At 44.8% G+C, this 18,780-nt stretch overlaps 1 protein-coding gene across 5 annotated transcripts; it reads left to right on the top strand.

The window, feature by feature from the left end:
- The first annotated feature begins 4,374 nt into the window (after positions 1 to 4,374).
- On the top strand, positions 4,375 to 18,445 carry LOC122742383 (zinc finger protein 883-like). Of its 5 annotated transcripts, none has more exons than XM_043986607.1 (5): positions 4,375 to 4,508; positions 5,779 to 5,853; positions 7,290 to 7,374; positions 8,926 to 9,021; positions 16,547 to 18,445. In XM_043986607.1, exons 1-5 carry the CDS (start codon positions 4,377 to 4,379, stop codon positions 18,304 to 18,306), a joined length of 2,148 nt encoding a protein of 715 aa, XP_043842542.1. In that variant the 5' UTR covers positions 4,375 to 4,376; the 3' UTR covers positions 18,307 to 18,445. The 5 variants fall into 5 exon arrangements, with proteins under 5 accessions (XP_043842542.1, XP_043842541.1, XP_043842544.1 ...); XM_043986606.1 differs by having other exon boundaries at positions 7,248 to 7,374; XM_043986609.1 differs by lacking the exon at positions 5,779 to 5,853 and adding an exon at positions 5,651 to 5,725 and having other exon boundaries at positions 4,437 to 4,508.
- The last annotated feature ends 335 nt before the right edge of the window (positions 18,446 to 18,780 follow it).

Below are 18,780 nucleotides of genomic sequence, written 5' to 3'. Positions count from 1 at the left end.
GTTAATCAGGTTCTTTTTAAATTTGGGGAACTATCTGGCTTCTCAAGTCACCAGTGTTTATCACCAGGTAAAAATGAGTTTATTGATAATAATGGTCTGATATTGAAATGCTAATAGATGGGCTTCAAATAAATTGAGAATTTACTAGTTGGGAATAGTTCCAGTTGTAACTGAATTTATTCATCCTATTTTAAGTGAAATATGTCTTCTAATAAGATGCGTGGGGTTTTAAAGTTGCAGTTTATTTTAAGATTTGCATTGACAAAGTGTTTAAAAATTTGGATCTGGATATTTGTTAATTGCATGATGTTAAAGCAAGTTACTTCAGTTTATCAATCTGTAATATGGATATTTGATAATTATAGAGTATTCTTTTGGGCTATAAATAGTTATAAGTGCAACTGTTAAAAGAATGTCAAATACTTAAAACTGTTTAGAAATGGAGTTTTACTATAAATTCACAAAGAAGTGATTTCAAAGTCTGGGTTCCAAGTTCTCCCTCTGGGATACTCCCTGTCTAGGTAAAATGAATGTTTGACTCTGGGAAAAATAAGAACACATTTTAAAATTCTGAAAACTGGAGGTTTCCCTAATATGCCAGAAAAACTTCTTCCACTTGGCAGTGGTGCTGTTTCATAGCTTTCCTCAATAACTGTTAAGCAGTAATAATTATACGCATTAATAATGGTATGGTAGTTAAAAACAACTTTGTTTTAACTTTGTTAAACTTTTACTGTTTTCTTTCTGTAAGCTTCACAGGTATTTCAAGTTTTCATACCCCTAGCAATTCAAATATTATGGTAGTTTTCTGTATTTAATAACTTTTAATGTTGGAGTAAGTTTTATTTCAAAATAGGATGTTCAACTGTGATTTGTTTTACTATCTGGTGTTTTTGTTAAAAACATTTATGCTGTTTTAACCTTTTTCTTTCCCTTAATCTATTTCATTGATAGGATCACAAACTTCCATAGCATTCATCTACCTTTTAAAAGTTGTCCTAACTATTAATGGTATTTTTAGGCAAAAAGTGTGAATTATCAGAGCCAACCTGAAAGATATTACTTTTACAATGCATCTCCCCACCTTCTAGGCTGTGACTTTCACCAGATATATAGAACTCTATTTAATTCTCTCCCCACAATGATATCCAGCTCTCCCTCTTTCTGAAAAGCTCTCTACCTTTCCCCACACCCTGACAGCTCCAGTCTTTTTTTTTTTTCTTTTTAGTGAGGCAATTGGGGTTAAGTGACTTGCCCAGGGTCATACAGCAAGTAAGTGTCAAGTGTCTGAGGCCAGATTTGAACTCAGGTACTCCTGACTCCAGGGCTGGTGCTCTATCCACTGCACCACCTAGCTGCCCCTGACAGCTCCAGTCTTAATCTGCTTTTCCCCACTCCTGGAAGAAGTCCCATTCTCCTATCCTGGACGTTTAACTCTTCTGAAGTTGGAAAGGTTCTTAGTGCTCTCCAATCCAGATTCAGTTGGATCCCTCTAAAACTCTTCCTTGAATCTCATTCTATCCCCTTTTCCAGAGGCAATTAGCATTAGGCTTCTTATTAAGGACTACCTATCCTTTAATCTTTTAGCTCCCTGCAATTCCTCTTTCTTGAGCTCATGCTTGTCCAAGGCCTGAGCAGTGAATGTTTCTGTGATGCCTAGAGCATCTGTGGTCCCTAACGCTTATACTCTCCTGAATATAATTTCCCCATGATTCCACTATTTTCACCTTTAATTTCTCTAGTGCCTTTTTCAGTGGGTCCTTTGGTGTGAATTGCCAGTTTTTACTTTTACTTTACTTTTACCTGGGAATGCCTGCAGTACACTTGGACTGTTCTGCTTCTGAGAATCCCTCCTACTTTTCACAAATTTAAACGCAGACCTTGCTGACATTAATTTTCCTATAGGCTCCACCCTCTCCAGTATTGGATGAGTTATTCCTTTTCTCCCTGGATCTCCAATTTTCAAAAAAACTGATTGCATTTTGCTCACCTCATGCCATAAAGTATCTTGTTCGCAGGTTTGAAGTTTTAAGGACATCTGATATTAGCCAATAGTCTCTGTCTTGAAGGATTAGAGATCTCTCTATCCAAAACTGAGATAGAAAACCCAGATTATTCCTGGTACATCGATGGTTCCTGTCTCAAATGATGCTGGGTATGCTATCACCTATACAGAAGAAGTCACTGACCCCTTCCTTTGGCTCTTCAGCATAACAGGCTGAATTTGAAGCCCTGACTCAGGCTTGTGAATTGGCAAAGGAAAACTAGTGAATATTTTTACCCGATAGCAGGTATGTGTTGGGGATTTCAGGATGTTATGGAAATATAAAGGGTTCCTGATGTCCTCTGGCAGTCCTATATATCTAGAAATTGCTTGACTCCCTTTTGTTGATAGCAGCAGTGATTGTTAAAATGTCAGAACACTCCCATGAAGATTCTCCCCATGACTGGGTTAATGCCCTTGCTGACCTTCATGCCAAGCAGGCTGCTTAGAAAACCCCACTCCCTATTAGTCTATCTTCCATTATATCCCCTGGACCTGGCCCCAAATTAACACTGACCCCAGCCGAGCAAGACAGGCAAAAGCTAGAAGAGTGTAAAAAGTATAAAAACTCTGGGCTCTGGTATGGGTCAAATGGATGCCCAATTCTCCCCAATTATTTCCATTGACCTATGATGGAATACTTTCACTCTTTAAGTCACTGGAGTCCTGGCAAACTGCTTAATTTAATCTGCAAATTTTGGTGGTAAAATTGACATGACCTGCATGTGACATTTATCTACAATGTCCTAGCAAGTCCTTAAAATCTCCCTCTAGGAAATTTCCTTCAAATCTGGCAGATTGATTTTATTCAACTTATGCCTTTTTCTAGTTATAAGTTTGTATTATGGTTTGCATGTTCTCCCATTGGATAGAAGCTTTCCCTTATAAGAAAGTTATTGCAACAGCTGTAGCCAAATACTTATCAGAAAAGATTTTCCCCACCTGGGGAATTCCTAATGGAGTTCACACTGATTGAGGTACTTCCTTTACTGGTTCAATTGTCTTGCAGTTGTTAGCTTCCTGGCCAGTACTTCAATAGTTACACTATGCTTACCACCCCCCCCCCCCAATCCTCAGGTTTGGTAGAATTTATCATTGGAATCATTAAGTTTCAGCTTGGAAAGTTTATGGATGATTTGCCATAGCCAAAGGCCCTTTCTCCCTAGTTCTTCTGAACCTTAGGGCAACCCCTTTTGGTAGGCATTCTCTGCCTCTGCCTCTCTTTTCTCCCTCAAGTGACTCCCTCTCCATTAAAGCCTCCCTTCTGTCCTATTGAAAAGGACTCACCCAGACTCTTCATCACCTCAATTATCTTGTGTCTCAGTCATTTTCTAGTGGCTGAACCTTAATTCAGTCTAACCAACAGTTGGAACCTGGATACTGGGCCTATTGGAAAAGGATGATTGGATACTGGAAAAAAAAAAAAGGATATTGGAAAAGTGCTGCTGACCAACTCCTTGGCTGAAAGGAAGACTGCGACCCCTGAATGGATGGCCAGACACACTACCAACAACACCAAGATTCGCCTGACCAGGAAAGAGAAGCAGACGACATCAGTGTAGACTGCTGTCCCAAGATATCCAGATGTGGCCAGAGGATCCTGTTTCATGCCCCAACACTATTTTTGGTCATCGATGAATTCTGGAATTCGTCTTGACCAAGAGGAGGGAATGAGAACTGCAAGAACGGATTCCCCCCCCCCCCCCAGTCCCTTTTTTCCCAGGCAGGTGAATTGCCTGGGGCTGACTGTCTTTGTCATTTCCAGACTCTTGATGGACCTTCCCCCAAGCAACTTATCCCCTCCCTATGTTCCCCACTTTACTCCCTGGACTTTATGTTACTATGTAAAAAGGATCCACCTACCTTAAGTAGCTTCTATTCAGAGTCACTAAGGCCTATACTTAAATTAGGAGCTGTTCTATTATTTCTTTTGTCAAAAGTTCATTTACATTAATTAGCTATATGTCACTCTGGAGCAATCTTTTGGTTCCCTTTTGTTCTGTTACCCCTTTAAAAACCCTGCCCTCTGTTCCCATCTTTGGGTATTCCTAGCTTCCCAGCTTTGCCATACCGAGACCCATTAAAGGCCTTATTTCTCCTATATTGACAGTTTCCTTAATTTCCAGGTTAACACCATAAATGGGGCAGCGGCGCTTGCGCACTTTAGCGCTTCTGCCACGCACGGGCGCCGGACCAGGGGTCCCCGGACAGGCCTCATTCCCCCCCCCCCTTAGAAACCAAATCCGCCCAAGGGTCGAGGGGGCGGGACTCTTAGACCAGAGTGGCCGCCATCCCGCCTACCCCCCCCTCCCCGGGGGCGCTCTCAGGTATCATGGAAACCGCACCGACGCCTGGAGGAGCTCACGTGACTTCCGCTTCCTCTCGGCCGAGCTGTCCCTCTCCCTTCCGGTCCGGGCCCTGCTGGCTCCTGAGGCGGCCGGACCCCTCCCTGTTAATTAAGAGGGTAATTAGCAACTGAGGGTCTGTCCTTAGAAGCCCCAGGGAGGGTTCCGGGCGGGGTTGGGATGCCGGGTAATGCCCCGCGCCCCTCCCCCGTGAAGAACCCTTGTAGGCAATCAGCTGAACCCACATGCCCCCCCACCCCCGTCTAGATCGGGGATCCCCGTGGCCACGGCTTTCTAGGGTGGGGGGCCTTGTTGGCCTCCTCGGGCTTGGAGTGTTGGGACAGTCCTGCCCCGCCCCCGGACACGCCTCGCTCCCCCACCCCCGCCCCGTGGCTATATGCTCCCTCCTCAGGGTCCTGGGGGGGGGGGAGAAGGGGGGGCGCGAGAGCTCGGGCCGGCCCCTTCTTCGCCCGGGTGGGCAGAAGGGGACCTTGTGCCTCTCCCAGGGTCTCCGCTGTGGGGGATCCCGCCTGTCCTTTCTGGGCACGTGCGTGGCTTTTTGGGGGAGCAGGGGGCAACCCCCGGATTCTTCTGGTTCCCCCTCGTGTCCTGGGTCTGGCCGCCCCCCAGCGTCCTTGGCGTTTCTCTGAGCTTCCCTCCTGAGGGTCGTGGATGGGCAAAGCAAAGGCAGGAGCCCGACCCAGGAACTGCAAGGGGAGGGAGGAGTGGAGCAAGGAAGCCAGAGCAAAGGGGGAATGGACTTCCCTGAAGATCTAAAGCGAAGCTCAAGACAAGAGGGTCTCACCCTGGCTCATCTGGTCCCTACACTGATCTCCCCCCAGCATCTGGCCCCTGTGGATCTTTAGAATTCCCGTTATTGGATGATCAAGGTCCCCTAGGACGTCTTAGGACAGGGGGTCCCAGCCCCGCTCCCCATATTTATAACAGCTGGGAACCTTCCTGGGGAGCACCCCTCTGCTCTTCCTGCTCCAGAATCAGAACCTTCTTCTGGTCCCTTTTCCATTTTTCTCTTGCTCTCCTCCCCTCCTCCTCTCCCCATGCACTTGAGTGACTGCAGGGAGCTTACACCCTTGTCTCTCAGATCCAGTTGTTCAGTCCTTGCTAGTTTTTTGTGTCCAGCATCTCCCTCATTTGTTCCCTTATTGTTGTCCCCGTGGGCCTCAACCAGGCTTTAGTTCAGGTCCTAATCCCCTCACCATGACTCTTGGAATAGACTCCTAATTTAATCTTCCTGCTGTAGGTCTCTGCCCTGTCCAGTCTGTTTTCTATTTAGCTACCAAAATCATCTCTCCATGGGTCACTTTCAGCAACAAAGGTAAGATTAGTTTCTCTCATGGTTTGCTTTTCCTTCCCTGTTCTTCTTCCCAGCTCTGTTCTTCCTCAAGAGCAGTGACCTTTGGAAAAGAAGAAATGCCCCCTGTGCTGACAGCCAGGGTCCAACAGGTAAGTGGGAGGTTCCTATTACTTGTGGAGTGGGGACCCCCTTCCCAACTTTGGCGTCTTTTATGATTGAAAGGGGCAAAGATTGAGACAAACCTGAGATTTGCCTATGAAGAATACTATGTGCACAAAAATCAATGCATCCAAAATTAGAATGAAAGCAAGAAGCTGGGGGAGAAAATCTTAAATTTTTTCTGACAAAGGTCTCATTTCTCCAATGTGGGAACTGAGCCAAATTTGTAAAAATAAGAGCCATTCCACAGTTGATAAATGGTCAAAAGATGTAAAGAAGCAGTTTTCAGGAGAAGAGATTGTAAGGGCCAAATTTAGTATGGGAAGAGTTAAGTGGGCAGCTCCTCATAGGATTGGGGTAAGAAAGGAAAGAGCCTCTTTCAAAAACACAAAAGAGGTTTATTAATAGTAACAAGTTCAAAACACAAGTGAGATTAAAGAGCTATGGCATCTAAATCTCTGGGGTAAAAAGGCCCAGGCACCCCAAACCTGCCTTCAGCCCAGCTAGCTCCAAAGAGCCAGCTTTGCCTCAGAAAAACCAAACTCATCCAGACTCGAAATCTGCAGCTCCAAGGAGAATCAGCTGTGCATTCTCTTATGTTTCTGTCTGAAGGTCACAGACCAGCAGCCTTCCTTCCCCCTCTCTCTCAGAACAACTCTCTCTCTAACTGCCCCTTCATCTCACTGTAACTTCCTCTAACAGTCTCTCCCACCAGAAGGGGCGGTTCTTAGTCATGCTGAGTCTCCAATTGGCTCAGCACACACACATGGGCTGTCCCCATTATAAACTGGCCAGGCCCATGTGGGCATGGGGGAGCTGTAAGGGGGAGGCTTAGTTACTTAATTTCAATAAATGTTCCCTGTGGTCTGAGTTCCTCTTGTTTGTTCAGTTATCTTCCAAAGTACACACCCATCTTCTCTTAGGCTTTTCAAGCTTACATTTTTTTCAGTCTGACCATGATGAAGCAAAGATAGGTTTTTCTGAGAGCATCCTGCTCATCATTTCTTATAGCACAATAGTGTTCCCTCACAGCTTGCTCAGCTGTTCTCCAAATGCTGGGCATCCCCTCCATCTCCCTCATTTTCTAGATAAGGAAACTTAACCCCCAGCAGGGGAGATGATTTGTCCAAGGTCACAGTCAGATTTGAACCCAGGTCCTCAGACTTCCAGTCCATCATGCTGTTTCCCTCATGTGGATAATTCTTTAATTAACCTGATTCAGAAGCTGTTACCAACCAAAGCATTGGTAGATGTTTGAATGGATTTCAGTGAGGCCAGGACCCCCAGAATCCTCCCCCTCCCCACCCCTCTGGGCCCTTTACTCCCAGGTCTCTTTGAGGGCCAGGCCCCAGACAAGCACAAGTAAAGTCATTTGGTGTTTCAGGAGCTAGTGACCTTCCAAGATGTGGCTGTGGTCTTCACGCAGGAGCAGTGGGTGTGCCTGGACCCTTCTCAGAAGGAGCTGTATCAGAGTGTGATGCTGGAGACCTACCAGAACCTGCTCTGCCTGGGTGAGGACGGCTCCCCTGGGACTGAGGCTCCGGGTAAAAGGCTTAGAGGCAGCTCTTTGGCCTTCAGAGACCGTGGAGTCCTCATCCTCTCGGGCCAAGGGGCTCCTGTATTTGGCACCTCCTGTGTGGCAGGCCCTGGGCCAGGTGCTGGGAGCACAGACGTGAGGAACAATCCCTGACCTCCAGGACCCTACATTCCTTTGGGGAGGGAGGATGGAGGGGAAAACAACATGTACACAGTTAATACCAGTAGTTACTGGGAGGCTGTGTAAAAAAAGGTGGGGGTGGGGGTGGGGGTGGGGGCAGGACAGTTAGGTGGCCCAGGGCCCAGCCAGAGCAGGTGCAAGGTGGCAGTTGTGCTTAGTCTGAGGGTTAAGGCAGGAAGATGAGGCCATAGAGAATCTAGAGAGGAGTGTGGTACAGGAAGACTAAGGAGGGCAGAGGCAAGGGGCTAGGCCGGGAAGAGGAGCACGTGGTCTTTGATCCAGGAGGTAATGGAGCCATTGGCAGCTCGTGTGGTCAGACATGGGCCTTAGGAAAGTAGCTTTGTGGAGGATGGAGGGGCCCAGAGAAAGGTGATGGGGAGAGGAGTGTGGCCAGAGGCTTGAGGGCAGCAGAGAGGCCTGGGGGCAGCCATGAGGGTCATCTTGCTGGGGAGGATGGCCCAGGTGAGATTCCGTGACATGAATCGGTACTAGACGTAAGCCGGGCTGTGTGACTCTTCAGCTCTGTTCCCTGGCCTTGAATAGGAGGCAGTTGGTCCACTGAAAGAGTGCTACCATCTACCCAGCCCAAGGTTGGGGCGTGGCAAGGTGGGATTGAGGATAAGACAAGGGGGCAAGCGTTTCCCAAACCAAGGACCAAGGGGTTACAAGAGGGAAGACCTGGGAAAGAACAGAGGGGTGGAAGGAGTCAAAGCCAAGGGGTCAGAAGGGAGAGAGAATTCATGAACCTGAGAGGATCCCTTGTGAGCAGAAACACCGTCCAGGGTGTGGCCCTCTGTGTGTTGTGGGACCTGAAAAGCTGCCAAGTTTGGGGACGGGAGGGCAGCTGTGCAGGGGAGAAGAATGTCCGAGGACCACCAGTGTCCTGCTTGGGCAGCTCGAGCCTCAGAGGAGGAGTGGGTCTGGAGATCACAGGAAAAGCTGGTGTGCGACCCTCTTACTCCTGCTGGACCAGAACACACTGACTCTTTGAGCCATCTCCTTGGGTGGTCCTGGACCAAGTGGAGGGACTTCTGGGGCTTTCTCCTTTGATTTTCCTTGAGTCTCTATTTTATTTTTGTGCTTTTTTTTTTTCTTTTTGTGGGGCAATGAGGGTTAAGTGACTTGCTCATGGTCACACAGCTAGTAAGTGTCAAGTGTCTGAGAACAGATTTGAACTCAGGTCCTCCCAAATCCAGGGCTGGTGCTTTATCCACTGGGCCACCTAGCTACCCCAATCTTTGGTACTTTTTCATCCTTTTTCGGGGATAATTCTTAGGGATCTGAGCTTGGTTGGAAACTTCCACGGCTTCTTCTGCATCCCAAGACTCCCCTTCCCTTTGGGCAGGACTGACCATGTGCAAGCCAGAGGTGATCCACCAGCTGGAGCGAGGGGAAGCTCCGTGGAGGTCAGAGGGGAAAGTCCCAGTGAGCAGCTGTCCAGGTGAGTGAGTAGTGACTGACCCCCAGGCAGGCCTGTGGGAGAAGGCCCAGGTCATCTGAAATTGCAGGGCCGGGAAATGGGTGGAGGGAGCTCTTAGGACCCTAAATGGAGAGGGTAGTGACTTGGCCAAGGTCACCAAGGAAGTCAGAGGCAAAGTCAGCGTTTGGACCCCAGACCCTGTGTTCCTCCTTCCTTTCTGTGCTAGGGCATCCTCAGTCCACCGTGCTTCCTTCCTCTCACTTTTCTGTGTCTTTTCCTAGAACTAGGTGACACTTCATCTTTTGCTTTTGAAAAACTCTGAAAAGCCCCAAGAAAAGGTCCTTCCAAAAGAGAATTCCTTTACAGATTTTCATGGCTATTTTGTTTTGAAGTTGCCATCCCCTCCCAATCAACAGCCTCCTCCCCAGGGACCATTCATTTCCATTTCAGGAAACCTGGAGCAGCAGCACCCTCTGCTGGAAGGATTGCTAGAGCTCCCTTGTCCTAACCCACAGGGTCCCAAACTAGAAAGTCCCGTGGGTCTTTCCCCTTTCCTGCAGCCCAGCCTGCAACTCTCTGGTGTTTCTGCCACATTTCGCTAATCTTGTGGCATCCGTCATTGCTCCCTGTACGTCCTCATTTGTTTTGCCTTTCTCCCCAGTCAAAGGCAGATAATCCTGCTGCCAAGACTTGGCTCCGTCTGTCCCTTGTGCCTCATCCAAGGTTTTGGCTGTAGCTTTTCTTGCTTCCTAATGTGAAATATTTTCTAGAGCTGTCCTACCTGGTTTGGCTGTACCAGCAGGATGCTGGTCCCTCGGGTATTAGCTCTTTGCAGCCACCTGTTACTGTCTTTGCCCCCTTGGTGTGGCAGAGTGGGAGTTGATAATAAGCCCAAGTTTTGTTTTAACTCTACAGTAGTAGAGTTTTGGAGCATTTTTTTCTCTTAAGAAGAGTTTGTTTTTAACCTTTGACCACTTACCTCATGGGGAATGACTCAGTCTTAAATGTATGCCATGTAGATTTTTAATTTGACTTTGTTCAGTTACTTCATGCAAAGATTGTTTTTTTCCTAGCCCATAAGTTTTCTTAGTATAGATGCATTTTTATTCATGCCAGTTTTTAGTTTTAAATACATCTTCAGAAATTGTCTGTCTTTTATAATCTCTTATCTGAGTCTGGTTAGCTGTAAAAACATAGGACCTTCCCTTTTCCTCAATTTTTTTTTTTTTTTAGTGAGGCAATTGGGGTTAAGTGACTTGCCCAGGGTCACACAGCTAGTAAGTGTTAAGTGTCTGAGGCCAGATTTGAACTCAGGTACTCCTGACTCCAGGGCAGGTGCTCCATCCACTGTGCCACCTAGCCGCCCCTCCTCAATTTTTTTAAAAAAGGATGAGAACTTTTATGTTTAGACTGTTTTATTTCTTTATAATTTGTTGTGCTACATGTTGTGAGATGTTGGCCAAAGCCTGTTTTCTGCCAGAATGCTTTCTTATTTTCTCAGCAATTCCTGCTGCTTAAAAGCTCCTGCCTGAGTGGTTTATGGTCCTGCATTGTTGTCATCCTGTCATTTTGGTCATGTCCAACTCTCCATGACCCCATTTTCTGGGGTTTTCTTGGCAAAGACACTGGAGAGATTTCCCATTGCCTTCTCCAGCTCATTTTACAGGTGAAGAAACTGAGGCAAACAGGGTGAACTGACTTGCCCAGCATCACATTGCTAGTAAGTATCTGAAGCCAAATTTGAACTCTGTTCTTCCTGATTCCAGGCCCAGTGCTCTATTCACTGTGCCACTGTTAGCTGCCCTAACCTACTGTACTTGTGTGGGCTCTAATACATTTCCCTGATTTTTTTTTTCCCCACCAACACCAATTACTTTGGATAATGACCACTTTATAATGTGCCTTCTTTCGTGATCCCTGACTCACTGGAGGATGACTCTGAATTCTCCTGCATCTCTCTTAACACTTCCAGAGTCTCTCTTGCTCTATCTCCCCTTTTTTCTCTCTGTCTCTGTTTCTTCTCTGTCTTTGTCTCTGTCTCTTCCCCCTTCCCCCGCCTCACCCCTGCAGCTTTTGATGCTGTTGACTGCTCGCTTTTCTTGGATATTATTTTCTCTCTCTAGTTTTTGGAGTGAGTGTTTACTCCTTTCCCATCGTTCCTTCCTAGTCTTCCCTGCCTGATCTTCATCCACAACACTCCAGTATCTGTCCTGGGCCCTCTTCTCCTGTGGTGACCTCACTAGCTGTCATGTTTTCCATGACGCTCCCCCTCCAGGGATTCTCTGATCTCAGATAGATATATATATACACATACACACATACATACATGCGTCTTTCTCTCTGCCCTGGTGGAGCCGTGCTTGTGGATGTCTGTTGGCCATTGATCTGTGCAAGGATGGCTTTTGGTTGTGTACATTTGGGGCAGCTCTCTATAAAGAGAGATCACAACTATTTGCCAGTTATTTTTCTATGGCTTAAAAACACTGATTGATTGCCATCAAACAGCTTGAGATGTGGCAATGCTAAGCTCTCTGCATCTCTACCTTTTGCATTAATTTCTCCAAATTCTCTACATATTTTTTTTCTCTACATATTTATTATCAAGAATTTCATTGGTTTTATTCTTCACGAGGTATCCCTTTGGCCATTGGATTGGTATGTCACATTAAATCTATACTGAATCCAGGGAACATTATCATTTGTGACCATTCTTTATTACTGTAAACATTGCTTTGTCATTGTTCATAATTAGTACTTTTGTATAGACCCTGAATGTGAAATGAGAAGTCAAGGTCCAAGTAGCTTGGTACCCTGGAGTCCAGGTAGCTTGGCCTGTTCTTGTGGAAGCCAGGTGGTCCTTTGTGATCACCACAGCCCTTTCTGGATGTCAACTGGCCATTCCCTTAATGATCCATTTAATAGTTTTGCCAGAAAATGGAGTGAAGGTTCTTGGTCTACCATTTTCTCTTCCTTGAAAATCCTGAAGTCTGCCATCTCCATCTTGGCCACACATTTCCAGTCTTTTTGATCCCTCAGACATCTTGGGCATACATGTCAAAGGTGAATTTTTTGTTTTTAGTACCTGAAGTTGCCCTTACCTAGTTCTGGTGACCCAAACTCCTCAGGTGCTCTCTTTTTCTCTCCTCCATCTTGGGTATGTCAGTTTCTCTCTGTATGCTGCTCCTCCTTTCAGAAATAATCAAACTCACTACTCCAGGGCTGGGTTAACACAAACTGTTGAGTAAATTACTCCCTGCTGGACAAGAACTGCAGGGAAAATTGAAGAGCAGTTTGCCTGGGAATAAGCATAGGTTAGCATATTACATCAATTACAGCACCAATGAAGACACTACTAAAATATATAATGTCTTGTTAGAAAAAAATTAAAAAGCAGAAGAGGATAATGGAAGGACATGTACCTGGGGTGAGAGAAGAATTCACAACCCAGCAAAATGGAGGTGATCTTAAAGGATAAAGTAGATGATTTCAAGTGCATAAATTCCAACAACTTTTTCAGGAAAAAAAATAACCTGAGTAAGACATTGGGGGAAAATCTCCTCCTATCTGTCTAATAATAGTCCTGTATCTCAACTGTGTAGGAATTGGACCCAAGTATAGAAAAATAGAAGCCATTCTCCATGGAATGAACAGTGATGACAACAACAATTTCGTTCTGGTTAAAGGAAAGAGCTATAACCAAACAAGGAACAGAGGTGACCCTAAAACATGAAAGAGACCATTTCAGTGAAGGCATAAAGTTTTCAGACTTTTCCGCAAATAGATATTAAGACAAGCAGGTATAAAATCTTCACTTTAATTTAAACATATGACGGCATTTGACTCAAATACATATATATATATATATATATATATATATATATATATATATATATATATATATATATATATATACAAATATACACACACATATACATATATATGTATGTATGTATGTATATCACCAAGAGGCATTTTTCTTTTTTAAATAGTATTTTATTTTTTCTAATTAAAGATCATTTTCAACATTCATTTTTGTAAGTTTTTGAGTTCCAAACTTTTCTCGCACCCTCCCACAGTCAGCAAGCAATCTGATGTAGGTTATACATTATAATCATGTTAAACATATTTCCACATTAGTCATGTTGTGAGAGAAGAATCAGAAGAAAAGAAAAAACAACAAAAGTGAAAAAAGCATGCCTCATTCTGCATTCAGATTTCATAGTTCTTTTCCATGTATTGCTGAGAAGAGCTAAGCCCATCACAGCTGATCATCACACAGTGTTGTTGACACTGTGTACAGTGTTCTCTTGGTTCTGCTAATTTCACTCAGTATCAATGTGTGTCTTTCCAGGTTTTTCTGAAATCAGCTTGTTCATGTGGAAATTTATTTTGATTTGGGGACCCTACCTTTAGGCTGAGATTAGAAAGCCTTAGGCGCTCAGGGTCTCTTCTATGTAGGAGGTGCTAGTGCCCCTCCCCCTCTGCTTCAGCTGAGCCAAAAAGCCCCGTGGACTGTACAAGACGCCAGGTCAGACAGCTGGGGGAAAAAAAAACCCCAGCACCCTCCGACCTGAGCAGAGCTATCCGAAAGATCCCGGATAGCCTGTGCTGAGGCACGGGATGCTCGAGCACCTCCCCAGCCCCCACCACAGCCCTGACTGGTGGATTAGCTTGGTGTGGGGGTGCAGGAAGCCCTGAGATTTGAGTGGAGAGACCTGGGAGTTAGTTTAGGGGGGAGCTGTCAAGGAGACAGGGAGACGGAGAAGAGGTCAAGGGGCGGCTGACGAGATTAGAGAGGAGAGACGGGGGAACGAGACGACACAGTAATGCAGGACTAGGAGCAAGGTGGAAAGGCCGGCGGACAAGATTAGAGGGGTGGCAAAGGGCAGACTGATGAAGCAGACAGACAGAACAGGAGGCAGCAGAGAGCACAGAAGCGGTCAGCACCAGGTACAGGTTGGAGAAAGTGAAGATTAAGAGGAGTTAGAAGAAAGTAGCTGAGCAGGGAAAGTGTAACATACATAAGGTGCCTAAGGCCCTTATTGTATTAAAAAGGTTCCAGGCTCAGCAGGTGAAAGGAAGAACTGGAAAGCAGTCAGGTTGTACATTTTATTTCCCTGTATTCTTAATTTTAAATAGTATCTCATAAATAAACTCTGTTTTGATTATTTAGTTAAGAGGCGGCTTAATCTTTTGCTTAACAATTTGGGAGCAGTGTGGTGGAACTTTATAAACGGCCCACATTAAATTAATAGCAGTCAGATAGCCAAACAGTAAAAAGTCCCAAAATTAGTACCCCAATCAGATTAGCCCCCAAATTAGGCCCAGTCATCAAAAATATCTTACATTTGAATGGCAACTGTGGCAGGACTTACAGCCCAATTATAATTTTTCTAAACTTATAATTTTTCATATAATCATAATTTTTCATAAGTACAGTTATGGTATAATTTTTCCCAGATTAGTTATAGTTAATAATTAATTTTTTACACTCATCATTCCAAGAGACATTTTTCAATGATGAATGATCACAGGACATGAGCAAAAACTTCTTGAAAAAGAAAATGAAAATTACCAGTGGCACAAAATATACTCCATATCACAGATACTAAATAATAGTAGAAGCTAGCATTTATATATCATTTTAATGTCTGTAATATGCTTTAGTTTGGGGGGGGCAGGGCAATGGGGGTTAAGTGACTTGCCCAGGGTCCCACAGCTAGTAAATGTCAAGTGTCTGAGGCCAGATTTGAACTCAGGTCCTCCTGAATCCAGGGCCGGTGCTTTATCCACTGCTCCACCTAGCTGTCCCCTGTAATATGTTTTAAAGAGATTTCATTTTACCCTTGCAACAATTCCAGGAAGTAGGTGCTGTTATCCCTCTTTTTCAGATGAGGAAACTGATGTAGATATGCCTAGGGTCACCCAGCTAGGAAGTGTCCAAGGCTGGATTTAAATTCAGGTCTTCCTAACTCCAGCCCCAGTGTTAGATGCACTGTGGAGACTTTTATCTGCCAGAATAAAAGAAGCAGTGATTTTAATGCCTCAGAGGTGGCTGTTGATCTTCCTTTGTTCTCAAAGAGGACCAATGACATCCATATGGTGATGTCTTGCAAGTGCATTGGACTTAAGGGAGGCAGAGCTGTGCAAAGTCAGCAGCCCGACTCTCTCCTCCAGTCATCCAAGTCCAGTGGCAAGACCTAAGTCAAAACTGTGGGCGAGGATGCACTAGAAGACCTTGGCCTATTTCAGCTAAGGTGTGTCCCAGGTGTCAGTTTGCCTGAGGCAACACCCCTGCAGTGATGAAAGGCCAGGTTGGAGTTAAGACAGAAGATAGCCCAGTTTGCCTTACCAAAAGAATCCATCTGGGAAAGGAAAACCCTCAGTTTCTCCTCAGAGAAGGCTCACACTGCTTCGCTTGGCATGATGGCAGGACCCAATGCAAAATCCTCTTTTTTGGTTCTTAAAGCTCTTCACAACCTACTCCCCAAACACACCTTTTTAGTCTTCTTTGGCCTTTCTACTCTCCCCACACTCTCAGATCCTGTGGCAGTGGCCTCCTTACTGTCCCACCAAATGACCTTCCATCAGGCAGCTTCAAGTGTTTTCTCTGGCTGCCTTTCATGCTCGGAGTCCTCTCCCTTCTCATTTGCACCCCCTGACTTCCTTCAAGTTCTACCTAAGATCTTAGTTCCTATGGGAAGTAATTTACTCTTAATTCTAGTGCCTTCTACCCATAATAATTTCTTATTTATCCTGTACATGCCTTGTTTGTTTGTTGTCTCTCACATTATAAAATTGTAAGCTTCTCAAGAGCAGGAACTATCTTTTGCCTTTCTTTGTATTCCCAGTGGTCAGCATGATGCCTGGCGTGTAATAAATGCCTAAAAAAAATGCTTGTTGATTGACCCCAATCTTCATTCTTATATCCTGTCAGAGCTAAGTTAAATTCTAATCCTTATCTCACAAGACATGTAGGTACCTAGGCACTGTGTGCCTTTATATGTTACATACTGAGTTCCCTAGTGCAAGGCCATGTGGAAAAGAAACTGGGTTACTCAGAGCCATTGTTCTTGTGTGCATTTTCCTAAACATAAGGAAGATTTAGAATCTGATGTTTGTGGTGAAACTGAGAGACAGTCCAGCCAGCCTTTCACTCAATGCAAGCATTGTCTCTAACACTCCCAAGCAGAGGACCATGCAAGTGCTGTAGGTGCCCTCCATTGTGCGGGCGCAGCACAGGGTGGCAGGAAGACCACAGGGACAGAAATGAGCCGTGCGTCCCTTTTGTGTTTCACATGCTAGTTGGTTGGGCCAGAGTTGAGCAAATCACTAAAATTGTTCTGAGTGTCAGTTTTCTGTCATACACTGTGATCACTGCCCTTCCTCCCTCACCAGGTGGTGGTGAGGGTCACTGGGAAACTTGTGGAGACTGGAAGGGTCTGTTCTCCCTTCTAAAGTTTAGCCAGGATTGCTTCTGGAAGAGGCTCAGAACGAGGGCTGCTGGTGGGTGCCGGGACATCTCCCTTTTCTTTCTTTCTTTCAGATTGGGTAACTAGGCCTGGAGACGAGGAGTCAGCTCCAAAGCTGGACATTTCTTCGAAGCAGTTGTTCCAGGGCAGACTCCCAAAGGACAGTCCCTGTGCTTCCAGCTTGAGGGAGGCCTGGGACTGTGATGCCAGATTAGAGAAACTGCGGAGCATGGAGGATGTCAGTGTCACCCAAAGGGAAACTCCCAGTAAAATGATGGCTTGTTCAGGTGACAAATGCGTCCAGAGCATCTGTTTGGAACCAAAGCATTTTCTACAACACAGAGTATCTCTAGAAAAAGGTGCTCCCACGTGTAGTACAAGCAGAGAGAGCTTTTTATCTTCAGAACCAGGGAAATGTCAGATTTCCTCTAGGGAGATAGTTTCTACATCTAAATCAGACTTTATTGCATATCATAGACTTTATTCTGGAGAGAAACCTGGTGAGCCTAATGAATGTAGGAAAGCCATCTTCCTAAGCCCAACCATCAGTTCCCATCAGAAGATTCTCACTGGAGAGAAAACTCATAAATGTAATCAGTCTGGGAAGACTTCCTCCAAAACCTTAGAATTCAATGAAATTCAGCAAATTCACATAGAAGAGACACCATCTGAATATAGTGAACATGGAAAACCTTTCATCTGTAACTTATCCCTTCCTTCCCATCAAAAAATTCACCCTCAGAAGCAATCTAATGATTTTTTGAAGTCCATCCTACAGAGTTCACAGCTTCACCAGAAAATTCTTAATAGAGAAAAGCATTATGAATGTAATGAATGTGGGAAGACTTTCAGCCAGAGAGGATACCTTCCTGGACATCAGAGAATTCATACTGGAGAGAAGCCTTATGACTGTAAGGAATGTGGGAAGGCCTTTAGCCAGAAAGGACATCTTACTGTGCATCAGACAATTCATACTGGGGAAAAACCTTATGAATGTAATGACTGTGGGAAGGTATTTCGCCTCAGAGTTCTACTCACTAAACATCGGACAATCCATACTGGAGAAAAAGATTATGAATGTAATGAATGTGGGAAGGCCTTCCACCTGCGAGAGCAGCTTACTCGACATCAGGGTATTCATACTGGAGAGAAGCCTTATAAATGTAAAGAATGTGGGAAGGCCTTCTACTTGAGCACAGAGCTTACTCGACATCAGAGGATTCACACTGGAGAGAAGCCTTATGAATGTAAGGAATGTGGGAAGTCCTTCCACTTGAATACAGATCTCATTGGACATCAAAGGATTCACACTGGAGAGAAACCTTATGAATGTAAGGAATGTGGGAAGGCCTTCCATCTGAGAGCACACCTTTCTCGTCATCAAAGTATCCATACAGGAGAGAGACCTTATGAGTGTAATGAATGTGGGAAGGCCTTCCACCTGAGCTCAGATCTTATTCGACATCAGAGGATTCATACTGGAGAGAAACCTTATGAATGTAAGGAATGTGGGAAGGCTTTCCTACTGAGCACATATCTTACTCGACATCAGAGGATTCATACTGGAGAGAAACCTTATGAATGTAATAAATGTGGGAAGGCCTTCCACCAGAGAGAATACCTTACTAGACATCAAAGAGTTCATACTGGGGAGAAACCTCATAAATGTAATCAATGTGGGATGGCCTTTAGCCAAAGAAGCCATCTTACTCGACATCAGAAGATTCATACTGGGAAGAAACCTTATGAATGTAATGACTGTGGGAAGGTATTTCGCCTGAGAGGACTTCTTACTAAACATCAGATAATTCATACTGGAGGAAAATCCTTATGAATGTAATGAATGTGGGAGGACCTTCAGCCTGAAAGGACACTTAATTCGTCAGAGTAACAAAAGGCGTCCCTTCATTGTAAACTGACCTACCTAGGACAGCTATATTATGGAGATAAGGAATAAAGTCACTAAATCACTGGAGGGTGTTCAAGTTTTGTAAATTTGTCAGATTGGCATAATAAAAGGGATAATTCTTAACAAAGAATTTGAGGGGGGCATTATGAACAAAACTTGTGACCCCCAGCTACAAATTAATACTTCTGTGAACGACAGTTGTTAAGGGCTAAAATTCTAGCTAAACTGTCTAAAATATCTAATGAGGGCTCGCCAATAAATTATAAGCTTTAGCAAGAGTTAGACTTTTAAGCATTTATTAAGGAGAATAAGAATTTGATAAAGAGAGAGAGAAAGGCCTAGATTCTATCTATTAAAGGGAGAGCGCATTTCTAGCTCCCTTCTCCGCCAGAGTCCTCA

This window comes from Dromiciops gliroides, chromosome 2 (assembly GCF_019393635.1).
Source record: "Dromiciops gliroides isolate mDroGli1 chromosome 2, mDroGli1.pri, whole genome shotgun sequence".
In the NCBI taxonomy this organism is placed as follows: domain Eukaryota; kingdom Metazoa; phylum Chordata; class Mammalia; order Microbiotheria; family Microbiotheriidae; genus Dromiciops; species Dromiciops gliroides.
The sequence above is the reverse complement of the archived record's forward strand: the minus strand, read 5'-3'. Positions and strand labels throughout refer to the sequence as shown.

Coding starts and splice junctions, on each gene's coding strand:
- LOC122742383 (XM_043986606.1), top strand. CDS start 4,377: ATGGAAACCGCACCGACGCCTGGAGGAGCTCACGTGACTTCCGCTTCC. Junction 4,509..5,778: donor CCTCCCTGTTAATTAAGAGG/GTAATTAGCAAC, acceptor TCTTCTTCCCAG/CTCTGTTCTTCCTCAAGAGC. Junction 9,022..16,546: donor CCCAGTGAGCAGCTGTCCAG/GTGAGTGAGTAG, acceptor TCTTTCTTTCAG/ATTGGGTAACTAGGCCTGGA.